General features: G+C 45.8%; 1 protein-coding gene across 6 annotated transcripts in view; it reads left to right on the top strand.

Moving 5' to 3' along the window:
* Nucleotides 1-18161, top strand: part of LOC140385425 (ATP-binding cassette sub-family C member 9-like) — a 333755-nt gene that overhangs the window by 54350 nt on the left and 261244 nt on the right. For 5 of the 6 annotated variants that reach the window (XM_072467561.1, XM_072467564.1, XM_072467560.1 and 2 more), the window contains 5 exons: nt 1961-2033; nt 2704-2760; nt 2860-3045; nt 12482-12634; nt 14692-14847. In XM_072467561.1, the coding sequence (XP_072323662.1) occupies nt 1961-2033; nt 2704-2760; nt 2860-3045; nt 12482-12634; nt 14692-14847 (625 nt within the window). The remainder of the gene's footprint in view (nt 1-1960; nt 2034-2703; nt 2761-2859; nt 3046-12481; nt 12635-14691; nt 14848-18161) is intronic. The other variant, XM_072467563.1, reaches the window with a different exon arrangement.

The following is an 18161-nucleotide window of genomic DNA, read 5'->3' as shown; positions in this document are numbered from 1 at the left end:
TTCCTATTTTAGTTCAAAATTTCTTATCCCCTGGAGGTTCTGTTTCATGCAGCAATGGTAATGCAATGGAAAATTTATTACATTTTGTCCCAGTGATCATGATGCATGTGTAAGTCTAGACTATGATTGTTGCTTGTTATTTGATTGAGAAAGGCCTAAGCTAAGCAAAATCTTCTTCTCACCTATTGTACACATGTTGTACACTGGATAAAGATCAGGAGAAGGTACCCTGATTTACTTTTTTAAATCTTCCTTAGCCACAGGAGCCCTTGGGTCAGTTATAGCACCTAAACTGCAGCTAATTAGTCGTGGCAGCACCTACAAAATCGCAGCACAGTACCACGTGTGCTGAAATCCATTAAGTCTCAAGAATCTATGTTGGGACTACATCCCAAATTAATTTCTATTTTCTCACTTGTGGGGTCAACTGCATTACAGAAAATCAGATTATTACAAAAAAGGCAATTTGCTTTCACGTTTGAATCAGAAGTCAATGGGTTCAAACTTGCTCCAGGTATTTGTGCATAATTAGACTGTCAGTTCCACGCAATGATGAGCAAATATTGCATTGCCAGAGGAACAATCATTTGGCTGAGGCATTAAACTGAAGTCCTGTCTTTCTGTTTCTGGAGGGTGTAAAAAATCCATTGGAACTCTTTTTTTTTTTTAGCAAACATTTTATTGAGGCATTTATAGTTTTAACATTTTAACATATTAACATTCTAAATAACAGAGCGGTCCGACACACGTAAAAACCCCACAGTAACATAGCCGACTTCCCTCTGCCTAACTCCTAGCTACCCATATATTAGATTCCCTGTTCTTCTGCTCCACTTCCATGCCCCCCCTCCAACTTCTGCTGACGGTCGGTTTTCCTTAAAGAAGTCGATGAACGGCTGCCACCTCCGAGCGACCCCCTGTATTGAACCCCTTAATGTGAACTTAATCTTCTCTAGCCTGAGAAACCCTGCCATGTCACTGACCCACAGCCCTGACTTTGACGGCTTCGAGTCCCTCCATCCCAGCAAAATCCGTCTCCGGGCCACCAGGGAGGCAAAGGCCGAAACCTTGGCCTTTCTCCACCCCAGGCTCCCGGATCTTCCAACACTCCAAATATTGTCACCTCTGGACTTGGAGTCACCCTCTCTTCCAGGACCTCTGACATGACATCTGAGAATCCCTGACAAAATCCCCTCAGCTTCAGACACGCCCAAAACATATATACATGATTCGCAGGACTTCCCCCGCACCTCCCACACCTGTCCCGGGGCTGATTTAGCACAGGGCTAAAGAGGTGGCTTTTAAAGCAGACCAGGTAGGCCAGCAGCACGGTTCAATTAATGTACTAGCCTCCCCAACCAGGCACCGGAATGTGGCGACTAGGGGCTTTTCACAGTAACTTCATTTGAAGCCTACTTATGACAAGCGATTTTCGTTTCATTTTTTTCCACCTCCTCAAAAAGGCTACTCATCTGGGCCACAGTCATATGAGCCCTATGGACCACCTTGAACTCCCCAAATCTCTCAATCCCTGCCCTCTGCCACCTCCTAAAGCCCCTGCCCAGCCCCCCCCCCCCCCCCCGGAGCAAACCGGTGATTATCACAGATCAGTGACCCCACCGACGTCCCCTCCAGTTTCATGTGCTCCCTTCATTGCCCCCACACTCTCAGGGCTGCCACTACCACTGGACTTGTGGAGTAATGAGCCGGCCAGAACGGCAGAAGTGCCGTTAACAGACTCGTGCCCTTACAAGATGCTGTCTCTACCCCTCCCCCACTATATTGGAACTCCTAAAAGAAGAGCAAGAGGTTCTTGTGGTTCTCCCTGGTTAACATTCCTGCAGCACCTAACATGACCAAAAGCCATGTAGCTGATGGTTTATCTAATTTAATTAGAGCGTTCTCCATTTAAGTTGGCCATCATATTTACCTTCATTACAACAATATATTCTATTCGCAGGTGGATTTCATGGCTTTTAAAAAGTGGTTACCAGGAGCCAATTAAGATGGAAGATCTTGGAGAACTCCCTCAGGTGTTTATTATTTAATATTTGTTGGAGTGTAGACTTGCTAGAAAGGTTCATGGGTAATATAGAAATGGAATTATGAGCATCTGATGTAAAAACAGTCGATAACTCTTTCAATTCTACTGGAGTTGGTGAAGCAATGTAATTCCAGGCATTTTGAGGGACTTTCCGGATATTTTTAGTCTTTTTAAAAAAAAATTCCAATTTGGGGGCAATTTAGTGTGGCCATTCCACCTACCCTGCACATCTTTAGGTTGTGTTTTTTTTTAGTCATTTCTAGCCGAGAGTGCTAAAGTCAATTTCATTCTTTCAATTCTAAATGTTATTAACATATTGAGCTAATTATTTTGTAAGCACCATCATTTGAATGTATCATTCTTGTTGGATTACTTTATATGTGTAGAAGGAACTCTATTAATAAAAATGTAAATCCTGGATTATTTAAAACAAAACGTAAATGGAGATTTTGAGATATTACGCACAAGTGAAATTAGATCTTTGACTATTTGATTTTTTTTTTTTGTTTGCATTCAATTCTCCCAACCCTGAAGGCTTTGAGTATGAATCCATTGCCATCTTTGGCTGCCTTGTCTGAAGGCCGTTTTTCCTGTGTGTGTAACCATACTATTGGCAGTCTAAAGTTTCCCAATCTTGTATTTGTATTTTCTTCTTTTAGGAAGAAACTGCATTGAAAAATTTTGACTTATTAAAGATGTATTATGATCAGCAAAAGGTAAGTACCTTTCTATGAAATATTTAGCATTTAGATAATTGTGTGTATTTTTTCTAAGTGAGGATAATGGTGGAACTGAATGATTTGTATTAATTTTAGGAAAATAAACCTTCAGGAACAGCAGGATCACGAGATCTCGGAAAGGTTTATTTCAAAGCTTTTGGGGGGCCCTTCTTAATGGCAGCAGTTTTGAAGATTATAGGTGATCTAGCAGGATTCGGTGGACCACTCTGCATTACTGGCATTCTCAGATTTGTGTCTGCTGAGTCAAAGGAATCAGCGAAGGTAAGGGTATTTGTACATTTCCCTGCACTAACCATACCTACAATTTATAATCTGGTCATATGACTGATGCAGAGATGATAATCGGGAAATCGCGTACAAAGCTAGTAACTCAGAGGTTGTGAGTTTTAACGGTAAGTTCAAAATTGAGTTCAACAGTTTTGTTATTTTGTAGGCAAAAATATGTCCATGAAACTACTGGATTGTCATAATACCTCAATCTTTCATTGCTGTCTTTTGTGAAAGTAAATTTATCACCCCTACCAGTCTGATGTATACTTGTATCCAATCACAGCATGTAATTGACTTAAATACCCTATGGCATGGCTTAACAAATCACCAAGTTGTTTTTAAAAAAACCTCAAGAAAAAGGTCACAAACCTTTTTGGGGAGGAAATTCCAAAGCTTAAGGGCTAGATAGTTGAAGACTCAGCCACCAATGGTGGGGTGAAGAATGTAGGAGACTCACAAGAGATCAGAGTTGAAGGAATGCAGTATTTAGGCTGAAAGTGTTTACAACAGTGAAGGAAATTTGAATGTTGGGATAGAAATTTTCAAATTGCGATTTTGGTAGTTGGGCGCCCATGTAGATCAGCAAGCACAGTGGTGCTGAATGAATGGGACAGTGCAAGTTAGGTTACGAGCAGCAGAAGTTGGATGAATTGTTATTTATTGAGAGTCAAAGATAAGAGGTTGGCCAGGAGTGTTCTATTTCAGAAAACCAGTTGAAGGATAGAACTAGAGCCAATCTATTTTTAAAAATTATTTTATGGGATGTGGGCATTGCTGGCTAGCCTAGCATTTTTATTGCCCATCTCTAATTAACCTTGAGAAGGTGGTGGTGAGCTGCCTCCTTGAACTGCTGGAGTCCATGTGGTGTATCTACACCCACAGTACTTTTAGGGAGTTCCATGATTTTGATCCAGTGATAGTGAAGGAATAGTGATGCAGTTCCAATTCAGGAAAGTGTGTGGCTTGGAGGGGAACTTGCGGGTGGTATTGTTCTCATGCATATGCTGCTCTTGTCCTTCAAGATGTGGAGATGCCAGCATTGGACTGAGGTGAGCACAGTAAGAGGTCTTATAACACCAGGTTAAAGTCCAACAGGTTTGTTTCGAATCACTAGAATTCGGAGCGCTGCTCCTTCCTCAGGTGAATCACCTGAGGAAGAAGCAGTGCTCCGAAAGCTAGTGATTCGCAACAAACCTGTTGGACTTTAACCTGGTGTTGTAAGACCTTTTACTGTGCTTGCCCTTCAAGGCAGTAGAGGTCGCAGGTTTGCATTGTGCTGTTGAAATAGCCTTAGTGAGTTGCTGCAGTGTATCTTACTACCATTGTGCGTCAATAATGGTCAGGAGTGGAAGTTGAAGGTGGTGAATGGAGTGCCAATCACACACTTTTACAGTTATTTACAGAGTTACATCTGAAAAATAACTCCACTAACTCAATAACCACAGTTTGAGCAGATCGGTGGCACAGTGGTTGGCACTGCTGCCTCGCAGCGCCAGGGACCCGGGTTAAATTCCAGTCTTGGGTCATTGTGTCGAGTTGTATGTTCTCCTCATGTATGTGCGTGTTTCCTCTGTGCTCCAGTTTCCTCCTACAGTCCAAAGATATACAGGTTAGGTGGATTGGCTGTGCTAAATTGCCCCTTAGTGTTCGAAAAGGCTAGGTGGGTTTACTGCGTTACGGGGATGGGGTGAGGGTGATGGTCTAGGTAGGGAGCTCTTTCAGAGGGTCAGTGCAGACTTGATAGGCCGAATGGTATCTTTCTGCATTGTAGGGATTCTAAGATTCCATGAGTCTGAACCAATCTAAAGGGACTTGATGAATCCCTCTTTAATGCACCACTTGCATACAATTAAACATGATTTACATACAATTGACAAAGAGAGCTTTAGAATCGTTGAATATGGAAGTAAGATTTGGGCTTAATCTTGACCTCAACCAACGTTTTTTGTTTGAAAAGATATTTTATTCCAATCAATCCGTAATCAATAACAACAAAACCACGTTCCACCAAAACAGAGTTAACAGTTTGTACAATTTTCGCCTTTGAATCCCTTCCCTCTCCCATTACCCCCTCCCCGCGATGGACAGCTCCTCAAATATCGTCATGAACGGCCTCCACTGTACCTCGAAGCTGCATTCTGATTCCCTCAAGGCAAACGTAATCTTTTCCAACCCATACAGGTCTCCCAGCCAAGCTTCAACCCCCGGTGACTCCACTTGGACTCCCCGAATACTTCCTTGGAGCCATCACCAGAGCTGCCTCCCTTCTCAAAACCTGTTCGGTCCTCAGAAACCACCTCCGCAACTCATCCCTCCAACCTATATGCCAACACCTTTTAACAGTGCTTTCACGTGTGTGTTTAGCAACAAAATGTCCCTATAGGACCCACACTCCAGTGGGCCCTTCCATTTTTTTTGGATCAATGAAATTGACACCTGCAATAACGTAGCCGGCAACTCCCCTTTTCCACCACCTCACTAAACATACCCACCAGGTGGGGCCAGCTTTGTTGCAAACTGCTTGTAAAAGTCCACCGGAAGGCCCCGGGGCCTTCCCCGACTGCATCCTACTAATACACTCCATCACCTCCCTTAACCCCAATAGCACCTCCAATCCCTGCCTCAACCCCTCCTCCAACTGTGGGAACTCCTACCAATCCAGAAGCTGCCTCATATCCTCCGCCTACCCCACCGCCTCAGCCCTATACAACCCCTTGTAGAAAGCTTTAAACGCCTCATCTATCCTCTCCCGTCCGACCCACCCCTCCCTTCTCTGCTCACAGCTGCAAAATTTCTCTGGGCACTGCCAGATGCCGCATCTGGTGGGCCAACATACGACTCGCTTTCTCTCCATACTCCTACTGCACCCCCGAAGCTGCCCCACTGCCTTATCCATTGTCAACCGGTCAAACTGCCCCTGCAACCTTTTCCCCTCTGCCAACAGCTCCTTTGTGGGGTCACCGAGTATGTCCTGTCTACCGTAACTATCTGGTCCAATAATTTCTGGTGCTCCTCCCTCCTCATTCTATCTCTATGGGTCTTGAACAAAATAATTTCCCCCTTGGACGACTGCCTTCAAGGCCTTCTAAAATGTAGCTGCTGACACCTCACCATTTTGGTTGTGCTCCACATAGCTCGTAATCGTCACTCTCACCTTCCCACAAATCTCATCAGCCAAAAATCTCAAGTCCAACCTCCACGCAGCCTCTTGCACCTGTCCCAAACAAAGCCTCACATCTAACCAGTGCAGCACATCGTCTGAAATCACAATCACTGCATATTCAGCCCCTACTGTCCCCATCAGCACCGCCCGGCTCACCATGAAACAATCAATCCTGGAATACACTCTATACATATGCGAGAAAAAGGAATACTGCCTTCCTCCCAGGTTCCCGAATTTCCAAGGATCCATCATCCCCATCCTTTCCATGAAGCCTCCCAGCTCTTTCACCATTCTCAACCTTCCCATCGACTTAGGGCTCGACCCATCCAACCTCTGCTCCATTACACAAATCAAAATGTCCCCCAATGATCAACTGGTGAGAGCCCAGGTTTGGAATCGCTCCCAGTAACACCCAGCAACATCCCAATTAGGAGCATGCACGTTTACCAACACCTCCGGCCCCCCTCTATCAACCCATAAGACATAGGAGCAGAATTAGACCACTCGGCCCATCGAACCTGCTCCACCATTCAATCATGGGTGATATTTTTCTCATCCCCATCCTCCTGCCTTCTCACCATAACCCCTGATCCCTTTATTAATCAAGAACTTATCTAGCTCTGTCTTAAAGACCCTCGGTGATTCGGCCTCCACAATCTTCTATGACAAAGAGTTCCACAGATTCACCACCCTCTGGCTGAAGAAATTCCTCATCTCTGTTTTAAAGGATCGTCCCTTTAGTCTGAAATGCTGTCCTCTGGTTCTAGTTTCCCTACAAGTGGAAACATCCTCTCCACGTCCACTCTATCCAGGCCTCGCAGTATCTTGTAAGTTTCAATACGATCCCCCCCTCATCCTTCTAAACTTCAATGAGTACAGACCCAGAGTCTTCAATCGCTCCTCAAATAACAAGTTCTTCATTCGAGGGACCCATCCCTTCTTCAGCCTCATCTGGTCTTTCACCTGGGGAAAATCACCTCTGCTCTCAAACTCTTCAGGTGTGCGAACGCTGAGACCTCTTGACCGGCCCATTCAGCCCGTGGACATTCCATATCATGCTTCTCACCGGAGGGATACGGCTCCACCCCCCTCTAGTGTCCACCCTTAGGCTCCTCCTCGCCCTTTTCCAGATCTAAACCAGGCCCATCCAAGATGGCCCCCGCCCCGCCCATGGCCACACTCATCCTCCATACCTGCCACGTCGCATTCCCTCCTCCCAACTCCACTTCCTCCACTGAACACTGGGCAACCATCGCAGCCCCTCCCATCACTGCACTCCCACTCACTAGCATTGCTCACTAGCGTGGAGACTCCTGCCCGAAGTTCCCCTCCAACCCCCCCCCCGCCCCACCCCCCACACACCCCATCTTAACTTGCGCAACAGTTACCTGATTACCATAAAAAGTATCAAAGATATCAACATATCCTAAAAAGCCCCCAAAATACAACCATTACAAAAAAAAACATCAAGAAACCTCCAAACAAAAGTAGGAGGGGGAGCAATCGCCTCCTTAAAAATTTACAACTTCTTATCTTCCCCCCACGTCGGCAAACAAGAACAATAACAAAACCCAACCTTCGGGGACATAACTCCTCCATCTAAAGTCACCATTCAGCTCTTCCCCAATTTATGATCCCTGATAAAAGTAATTCGCCTCCTCCGGCATCCCAAAGTAATATTCCCGGCCATCAGAGGTTACCCAAAGTCTGGCCGGATACAGCACACCAAATCGAATCCGTCGCCGGTACAGCACTGCCTTTGCCATGTTGAATCCCGCTCGCACCCTGACCAACCCTGCTCCAATGTCCTGATATATCCGGATTTCCCTCCCATTCACAGACCCCTTTCACCCTGGCCCACCTCAGGATCTTTTCTTTGTCCAGAAACTTGTGCATCTGGATAATCATTGCCCGAGGCGGCTCCCCCACTCTCGGCTTCTGCCTCAAGGACCTGTGGACCATGTCCACCTATGGTACCTTGTCCAACACCTCTCTGCCAGCAATCTGGCCAATATCCTCGCGACGTAGTTTGTGGTGCTCGTTCCCTGCACTCCCTCTGGCAGACCCTCAATCCGCAGGTTTTGTCGCATGGCCCTAATCTCCTGGTCCCCCACCTTCGACCGTAGTGATTTGCACAGATCCCCCAGGATCATCCCCACCTCCGCCTCCAAAAACACCACCTGGTTGGTCACCACCTTCTCCACCTCCTGGATCATCATCCCCTGTGTTTCAAGGCACTTTTCCACCCATTTCATGGACCCGCAAAGAGATGCCACTGCCCCCTTAATCGCCTTCAATCAGTCATTCTGCATTTCCTTCCTTTGCTGCTGAAACTCCTCTTTAAGATAGAAGCAGGGAGGTTGTTTCCACTGGCGGGTGAAGCTAGAACTAGAGGGCATAGCCTCAAAATAAGGGCGAGCAAATTTAGGACTGAGTTGAGGAGGAACCTCTTCACCCAAAGGATTGTAAATCTGTGAAATTCTTTGCCCAGTGAAGCAGTTGAGGCTACCTCGTTGAATGTTTTTAAGGCAAAGATAGATAGATTTTTGAACAGTAAAAGAATTGAGAGTTATGGTGAGCGGGGGGAGTGGGGGGCGGGGCGGGGGGTAGGTGATTCTGAGTCCACAAAAAGATCAGCAATGATTTTATTGAATGGCAGAGCGGGCTCGAGGGGCCTACTGCTGCTCCTAGTTCTTATGTTTACTGAGCCCATCAATTGCTCCATCTGCAGCTTTTATGTCGACGACGACCCTTCCCCCTCTGCCATTTTGGTAATTGGTACTGCGCCATGAGTCTCCTCCAACTCCTTAGCCAGGTCTTTCACTGTCTTCAGCCGGGTCTGATAGCCGTAAACATTCCCATCCAGGGGAGAACTTCTTCCCCTAATGCTCTCCACTCCACTTTTCGGCGGAATCTACCCAAAGCACAGGTGAAAAGGCCGAAAATCAACACCTTCCTAATTCTGGAAAGGTCTAGTGGATAGGAAAGCCACAAATGTTACAATTTTATTCAAGAAAGGTGGGAGACAGAACACCGGAAATTATAGATTAGTTAGCCTTAAATCTGTCATTAGGAAAATGCGCAAATCTATTATTGAGGAGGTAGTAGCAGGGCATAGAAAGGGCAATCAAGGTGAGTCAACATTGTTTTTTGAAAGGAAAATTATGTTTGACAAATTTAGTAGAATTCTTTGTGGATCTAACAAGTAGGGGGAACCAGTAGCTGTAGTGTACTTAGATTTCTAAAGGTATTTGATAAGATGCCACATACAAGGTTTTTGCACAATATAAGAGCTTGTTGTGGATGGGATGTTATCATGGAAAGAGAATTGTCTAACTAACAAGAAATCCAGAGTCGGGATAAAGGGTGATTTTTTTTTTTTTTGGGTTGGCATACAAGTGGAGTGCCCCAGGCATCAATACTGCGGCCTCAGTTATTAACAATCTATATTAATGACATGGATGAAGGGACTGATTGTATTGTAGCCAATTTACAGACGACACAAAAATAGATAGGAAAGCAAGTTATGAGGATGTTACAGGGAGTCTGCAAAGGGATACAGATAGTCTGAGTGAGTGGGTAAAAGTTTTGTAGATGGAGCACAATGTGGGGGAAAATGTGAGGTTGTCCACTTTGGCAGGAAAAATAGAAAAGCAGAATATTATTTGAATGGAAAGAGACTGCAGAATTCTGTAGTACAGAGGAAACTGGGTGTCCTTGTAAATAAATCACAAAAGGTTAGTATGCAGATAAGGGTAATTAGGAAAGAAAATGAAATTTTGGCTGTTATTTCTACAAGGATGATTATAAAAGTGGGGAAGGTTTGCAGCAATTGTAAGGGCATTCATAAGACCACACCTGGAGTACGGTGTACAGTTTTGGTCTCCTTTGGTGATATATACTTTAGTCGGAGGCTGTTCAGAACAGGTCCACCTAGGTTCATTCCTGATTGCTTCTTGCCTTTTGGCTAAGATGCGCGTGACATCAGGTGTAATGCTTGGATCTGCTTTGTCTTTCTTGTGAGGACAATGAATTGGAGTCAATTTGAATTGGTTTTTGGAGCAGGCAGCAGCTGGATTAGGGTTCGCCCCTGTCCACACTCTGAGCTCTGGCTATGTAACGGTTATTAAAAAAAATCTGCAGTTGTCTTCTGGGGAAAGGTTGAACAGGCTAGGCCAATACTCATTTGAGTGTAGCAGAATGAGAGGTAACCTTACTGAAACATATAAGATTCTGAGGGAACTTGGCAGGGTAGATACTGAGAGAGAATGTTTCCTCTTGACGGAGAATCTAGAACCACAGGGATACAGTTTCAAAATAAGATGGAAATGAGGTGGAACTTCTTCTCTGAGGGTTGTCGGCCTTTGGATCCCTTCTCCAGAGAGCACTGGAGGCTGGGTCATTGAATATATTTAAGGCTGAGTTAGATGACCCCGGATCGCGAGCCTGGCCATCCTGGAGGCCTCCCCCCGGTGACTGATCCCCCCCCGCTCCCCACCAGGGCGGCCGCGGACTGAGTCCGCAACCGCCACTCTGAGCTCCCGCCGGGTGGAACCATGAGCGAACTACGCTGGCGGGAACTCGGCCAGTTGTCGGCGGAGAATCGCCGCGGAGGCCTCTTTCAATGGCCCTCCAACCAGCACCACGTCGACCGCGCGCGATTGGCGGTGATTCTCCGGAGAATCGTGGGAGCGGCATTGGACCCAATCGTGGGTCTGACGCCCATTTTCCGCCCCCGCGTTGAGCGCGATTGCGGTGCGACGGCTTGGAGAATCCTGGCCATGGGGCGGGATTCTCCGACCCCCCCCGCCAGGTCGGAGAATCGCCGGCGGCTGGCGTGAATCCCGCCCCTGCCGGTTGCCGAATTCTCCGGCACCGGATATTCGACAGGGGCGGGAATCGTGCCACGCCGGTTGGCGGGCTCTCTTTCCCCCCCCCCCCCCCCCCCCCCCCCCCCCGCGAATCTCCGGCCCGGATGGGCCGAAGTCCCGCTGCTGGAATGCCTGTCCCGCCGACGTGGATTAAACCACCTCTCTTACTGGCGGGACAGGGCGGGGTGGGGGGGGGGGGGTGCGGGGCGATCTGGCCCCGGGTGGTGCCCCCACGGTGGCCTGGCCCACACTCGGGGGCCCACCGATCCGTGGGCGTGCCTGTGCCGTTGGGGCACTCTTTTCCTTCCGCCTTCACCACGGTCTCCACCATGGCGGAGGCGGAAGAGACCCTCTCCACTGCACATGCGCGGGGATGCCGTGAGCTGCCGCTCCCGCGCATGCGCCGCCCGGCAAAGTCATTTCCACGCCAGCTGGCGGGGCACCAAAGGCCTTTCCCGCCATCTGGCGGGGCGGGAATCAGTCCGGCGCGGGCCTAGCCGCTCAAGGTTAGGGCTCGGCCGCTCAAGATGCGGAGGATTCCGCACCTTTGGGGCGGCGCGATGCCGGACTGATTCACGCCGTTTTTGGCGCCGGTCGGCGGACATCGCGCCGATTGCGGAGAATTCCGCCCATGATCTTTTATTCAATGGTGGAACATGCTCAATGGGCTGAATAATGTACTCATACCCATATTTGCTAAAATGTTATGAGCCTGCGTGGAATCTTGTGCTGCTGAATTCAACTTCATGGTATCCATTTTGGATCTCAATAAGCTCTCTGATGCTTTGCAATCTCTTTCCATCTTTTTTTGTTTCCGGGCATTTAGTGATTGGAGTAGAGCTGTCTGATACTGGTTAATAATTTAAAAAAAAAATTTTGTGCAAGCAAGTAATTCAGAAATCCTAACTTTTTTGATCGGATTGGATAACTACAATTCGATCACTGGAAACTCCATTTATTCTGTCATTCATGCAGTTATTATCCAGAAAACATGAAAACTCAATTTAGGCTCTTCCACCCAAACATGTCCGAACCCAGTCAGTGCAAATTGAGGTGTTTAAGCATTATTCCTGTTATTTATATTGTCTAGTGTTCAGGTTGGGTAGGATGACTGAGAGTGGCAGTGCTTTCAGTTTGGTAGTACGGTTATTGCCTCTAAACTTCCTATTCTTAAAAACACATGTGTATTTATTTATTGGAACTAAAGTATGGCACAGCAGAGTTCTCAGGTGGAAGCTTGAATGGCCTGATTATCATCAGTAAATATGGATAAGCAGATATGCGGATCCAAAAACTGACTGTCAACAGAAAACAATGTTGGTTTGCATAAATATGTATCTATTGTTAATTAAATTGTCAATTAAATACTGTTCTATGTCCTCGCTTTACACAGGGAATACATTTTGTGAGTTTCTGGGAATTTACTAGTAATGGATACGTACTAGCATTCTTGATGCTGTGTACAGTTCTTCTTCAGAATGTTTGCTTACAGATTTCATATTATATTGTTATCCGGGCTGGAATACACATAAAAGCAGCTCTGCAGGTAAGATGCTGAATATACAAGATTAAGTATTTTCTAATTGGGGTATTTGGCATGATTAAAGAGTTTATTGTGAGTGTGGAGTGAAGTGAGGTTGTGGAAATTCCTGAACATAAGGAGGACTTTAAAGTTAGAACTGTAACTTTTGTTTTCAATATCAATTCATTTAAGCTACTCTGAAGAACAGTATTCAGACCTTGGAATTCTAAACCGGTTCCTCGTGCCAAAAAAGGTAGTCAGACGGATTACTTTAGCTAGTATATTCAGTCTTGTGGCTGTCAGTCTTTCGAACTGAAGATAACATCTGCCAAGCTTCCTCATCTGTGTACCCTCAGGTGGCTCAGCAGGTCATTTCTGGAGACACAGGTCCTTGGGCAGAGAGGACAAGTGTTGCCCTGAGGAATGGAAGGGGGTCACGAGCGAGGATTCAGCTCTTTCATCTTCCACTTTTAGTAGAAAAGATTCTACTCCCATGCAGCCAAAAATCAATCTCATAACCAGTTTCTTTCATTTAGGGTAAAGTCTTCGGCACAAGGTATTGCTGTTTGTCATGTTGTTAGTGCCCATGGTTTTTACCAAGTGCTCTCTGTAATTGCAGAGCTCCTCAGGAAGCAGCATTTCTACTTTCACCTGTAGTTGGACTTGTAGCTTGTCAGTCCATTGTCTGTTATCTGCTGCGCATCCATACAACAGACATTCAATTCAATTCAGTTCAGGAGGTGAGCTTCATAGTCACTTTTGAGAAGTCTTAGTTATACCAACGTGTAGCTTTGTGGTCTCTAGGGTAATTTTCTGAACTATCTACCACAAATTATTTCTTTTATGAGAGAAATTTATAGCATTTTAGGACCTGCTCTTCCTTATACGAAGTTGATATTCTGCACTGTAAATTCTATGATCGATGATTTGGAGGCAGATGTGTTTCTACTTCCAGGTACATGTTTTGTTTGAAGTTACTAAAGTGGAAGGTGAAAGAGCAGAACCCTCACTCAAGACCCCCTTCCATTCATTCCTCAGGGCAGCACTGGTCCTCTGTGCTCAAAGACCTGTGGCTCCAGAATTGGCCTGCTTAGCCACCTGAGGAAATACAGATGAGGAAGCTTGGCAGATGTCATCCTCATTTCATGGGAATGACAGCTCAAAAATTCCTGCAAAGGAGGTGAAAATTAGCATTCGTTTTGGACTCCAACTGAAATTCAAGATTAGTCATATAGGAATTGGAGGCATAAAATAATGAATTTCCTTTGTGATGCATTTTAACAGAACTGTTGCAAATCATTCCAAACTCCATTTGCGGACCTTTGGAAAAAAAGGGCGACTGTTGCGAATATAAATACTTCTGTTTTAAAGGGGGTAGTTTTATGGTCAATAAGTAACCTGTTCTGCAGAGTGAGTTGGCAGTTATAATATTTAAATCGGGCTGCGGATCATAATTCAGCAGCCATTTGAATTTTCTGGTTGTGGGTTGTGTTAACCAGGGCTCAACAAACACAACAGCTCAAGGGAGGCTAAGAACTTCCTGATCCAGCAGTTAAGTGTTTTTCCAGCACTGCTTGTGGGACAAGGAGGAACAGATATGTTTAAGCCCTGCTGTCCCACAAGCTAAAGTGTCTCCTTCCTGGCAATATCTAAACCCAACCTCTCCTGCAATCCAATCTCAATCTGTACCTTCCCCCTCACCTATGAGCCAACCACAATCTCTTCCCCAACCCAGATCCCCCCAGTTGCCAGGCAATGTCTCCAGTTGTCTTTGGCTGCAGCTTGCCAGCCAGCCTTCAAAATTCTAATAATCTTTGGTTGAATTCAGCAGGATCTCCACTTTCCAGGCATTTCTGAATTTCCTGACTGCGAGTAGACACCCTTGCATAATAGCCTCCTTGTGTTGCTTTCATGGATATGCGTTGTGAATTTGATTTAAAAAGTGTACTCTACTATTTGCATAAACTGTAACTTCCATTCATACTGCTTTATAGAAGTGGGTGTAACATAAAATGCTATAATAAATGCGAATAATTAATTTTTCATCAGTAACATCAGTGTGTTTTCCATTTCTTTCCCAGACAATGATTTACTTGAAAGCTTTGTCACTGCCTGTGTGGGTCTTAAGTGGGGGCCATCTGACAGTGGGACAGATTATAAATCACATGTCAGTGGATGCTTTTCAAATAATGATGGCAGCATTTATGGGATACTATGTGATTGCAATTCCAATACAGGTATGTTAACTTTATAAACACGTGTTTAAGATGTTATTGGAAATACTCCCCTGTCAGTGGCAGGTGGGAACACAGCATTGGGTGTGAGTTGAAAAGTTGGATATTCGCCAATGGGAAAATAAGTTGCAATTTTCCCCTTAGGGCATTCATGGCAGCCTAATGGCAGGTTGACTTTCCAGCTGATCCACATCGAAAATGTAATTTGCATGCCATGAATACTCATTAAAATCATAACACGCTGGAACCAGGTTCTCCATCCTAATTTAGAGCCACACCAGCGGTTAATTAGACTGATATGATTTATGACCTGATATAAGTGGTGTGCAACTGCACACTTTCACTTCACTCATTACTTTGGGGAGTGTACATCATTGTAAGCCTATCTGCAATGCCCTACTGCCATCTCTCACCACTGCTCTGACTCAAGTGTGTGAGTGTGGAAATGGAGTCATGACAGCAGGTTGAGAGGGCATGGCAGTCAGAGGAATGATTGGGGGTGGGGGATCTGGAGGCCGACAGACTCATGAGGGAGGTTGGTGGGAGTTAGTATCCAACAAGAGGGAGAGGCTGCACACAGGCTCATCAATCGAGATGGGTTTAATACAGCACGAGTAAGAAGGGGTGTGTTTGAAATAAGATGACATATATAATCATATGCAAGAAGTATTAACGTCCTGAGACGTTGGGTCATAAAATCAATTTTATTTACGAAAGTGCATTTAGAACAAAGAAAGGTACAGCACAGGAACATGCCCTTCGGCCTTCCAAGCCGACCATACTGCCCATCTAATCTAAAACCTTCTACACTTCTGGGGCACGTATCCCTCTATTCCCATCCTATTCATGTATTTGCCAAGACGCCCCGTAAATTTCATTATTATATCTGCTTCCCCCACCTCCTTCGGCAGCAAGTTCTCGCCACCCACTACACTTTGTGTAAAAAAAACTTTTCTCGTACATCTCCTCTAATCTTTTCCCCTTGCACTGTAAACCTATGACCCCTAGTAACTGAACTCTTCCACTCTGGGGGAAAAAGCTTCTGACTATCCACTCTGTCCATGCCCCTCATAATTTTACAGACTTCTATCGGGCTGCCCCTCAACCTCCGTCGTTCCAGTGAGAACAAACCGAGCTTATCCTACCTCTCCTCATAGCTAATGCCCTCTATACCAGGCAATATTCTGGTAAAACCTCTTCTGTACACTCTCCAAAGCCTCCACATCCTTCTAGTAGTGTGGCAACTAGAATTGAACATTATAGTCCAAGTGCGGCCTAACTTAAGGGTCTATACAGCTAGAGCATGATTTGCCAATTTTTATACTCGATGTCCCGCCGATGAAGGCAAGCATGCTGTATGCCTTCTTGACTACGTTCTCCCCTCGTTGCAACTTTCAGTGACCTATGGACCTGTACACCCAGATCCCTCTGCCTGTCAATATTCTCAATAGTTATGCCATTGACTGTATATTTCCCACCTGTATTCGACCTTCCAAAATGCATTACCTCACATTTGTCCGGATTAAACTCCATCTGTCATCTCTCCGTATTCAACCTGTCTATATCCTGCTGTACCCTCTGACAGTTCCTCAGCGCTATCCGCAATTCCACCAACCTTTGTATTGTCTACAAACTTACTAATCAGACCAGTTACGTTTTCCTCCAAATCATTTATATATACTACAAACAGCAAAGGTCTCAGCACTAATCCCTGCAGAACACCATTGGTCACAGCCGTCCATTCAGAAAAGTATCTTTCCACTGCTGCCCTCTGTCTTCTATGACCAAGCCAGTTCTGTATCCATCTTGTCACTTGTTGCGTTTTCTTTACCTACTGTAAATATGGCAGTCACGTGAGGTTGCCCTCCTTCCTTTGGATATCAATATTCTAAAGCTCAGAGTCGCCAGGTATCAAATGATACCACCACAAGATTCAACCAGCTATCGATCAAAGAGCCAGACACCAGTTACTTAGTTCAAGATCAAGGGTACTTTACTTACACACAGCAATTAATCATGCAACATAAAAACTACTAGTTAAACTACAGCTATCGACTAAGACAACCTGTACTTAACTTCAGGCACCCAGCTTAGGTCAGAGGAACAGTGGCCGTTGTTCAATCCTGATCTATCGGGTCTGTAGAAGTCACTGCTGCTCAGCTAGGCTCATCAGTCTGGTAGCGGGCGTTGAAATTGGACTTGCTTCTGGTGATGCTGCGATTGGAGATGGTCGTTGCCGGGGCGCCAGGTTCAAAAGAGGACAAACACATGGTGGACTCTCTTCTTATGCTGGGGGTTTTCGCGCTCTTTCGGGCGGTCCTTCAGTTGGACCCCACTAATTGGGTGATCCCTGATCACTATGTTCGATTCCGAACCAATAAATGGGGCGGGTGCCTGGATGGCTGGGCGTGTCCCAAGCAGTCACTGACCCCGTTGTTTACGCTTCCCCTAAACAGGGAGTGGCGCCGGTAGCTCAAGTACCAGTCCTTTGTCTGGCAGAGATGGGCCATCAAATGCTAATAGGTCCATCAAATGCTAATTGGTCGGGGATTTTGATACTGTCTGGATTCCTCACTCGCAAATATACATTTCAGGCTCTGAGCCTGCCTGAATCTCGCATTGTCCATTTTACCCGCTATGCTTTGCGAGCTTTTCTGTTCCTGGTTGTAAGTGGCCATCCCAAATGGCTACACACCTCACCTCTAATCCCATGTGACCTCACCTGTGCCAGTCTGTCATGAGGGACCTGACAAAACTGAAATCCATGTAAACAACATCCACTGCCCCTACCTTCATCAATCATCTTTGCCACTTCCTCGAAAAACTTGATCAAGTTAGTGAGACATGACTCCCCTTCACAAAACCATGCTTGCATGCTAATACCGGCCACATGGCTTCCAAATGGGAGGTAAATCCTGTCTCGAAGAATCCTCTCCAATAATTTCCCTACCACTGATGTAAGGCTCACCGGTCCTGAAATTTGCTGGATTATTCTTGCTACCCCTTCTTAAACAAAGGAACATTAGCTATTCTCCAGTCCTCTGGGACCTCACCTGTTGCCAGTGAGGATACAAAGATTTCTGTCAAGGCCCTCCGTATTCTGGGGTAGATCCAATCAGGCCCTGGGGACGTATTTACCTTAATGTTTTTCAAGGCACCCCAACAGCATCTCCTTTTTGATCTCAATGTGACCCAGGCTATCTACACACCCTTCCCCAGACTCTTCATCCACCAAGTCCTTCTCTTTGGTGAAAACGGATGCAAAGTACTCATTTAGTGCCGCGCCTATTTCCTCTTACTCCATGCATAGATTCCCT

Source organism: Scyliorhinus torazame, chromosome 11 (genome assembly GCF_047496885.1).
Source record: "Scyliorhinus torazame isolate Kashiwa2021f chromosome 11, sScyTor2.1, whole genome shotgun sequence".
NCBI classification, from domain to species: Eukaryota; Metazoa; Chordata; class Chondrichthyes; order Carcharhiniformes; family Scyliorhinidae; genus Scyliorhinus; species Scyliorhinus torazame.
Note: the sequence above shows the minus strand (reverse complement) of the source record. Positions and strands in the feature narration are given on the sequence as shown.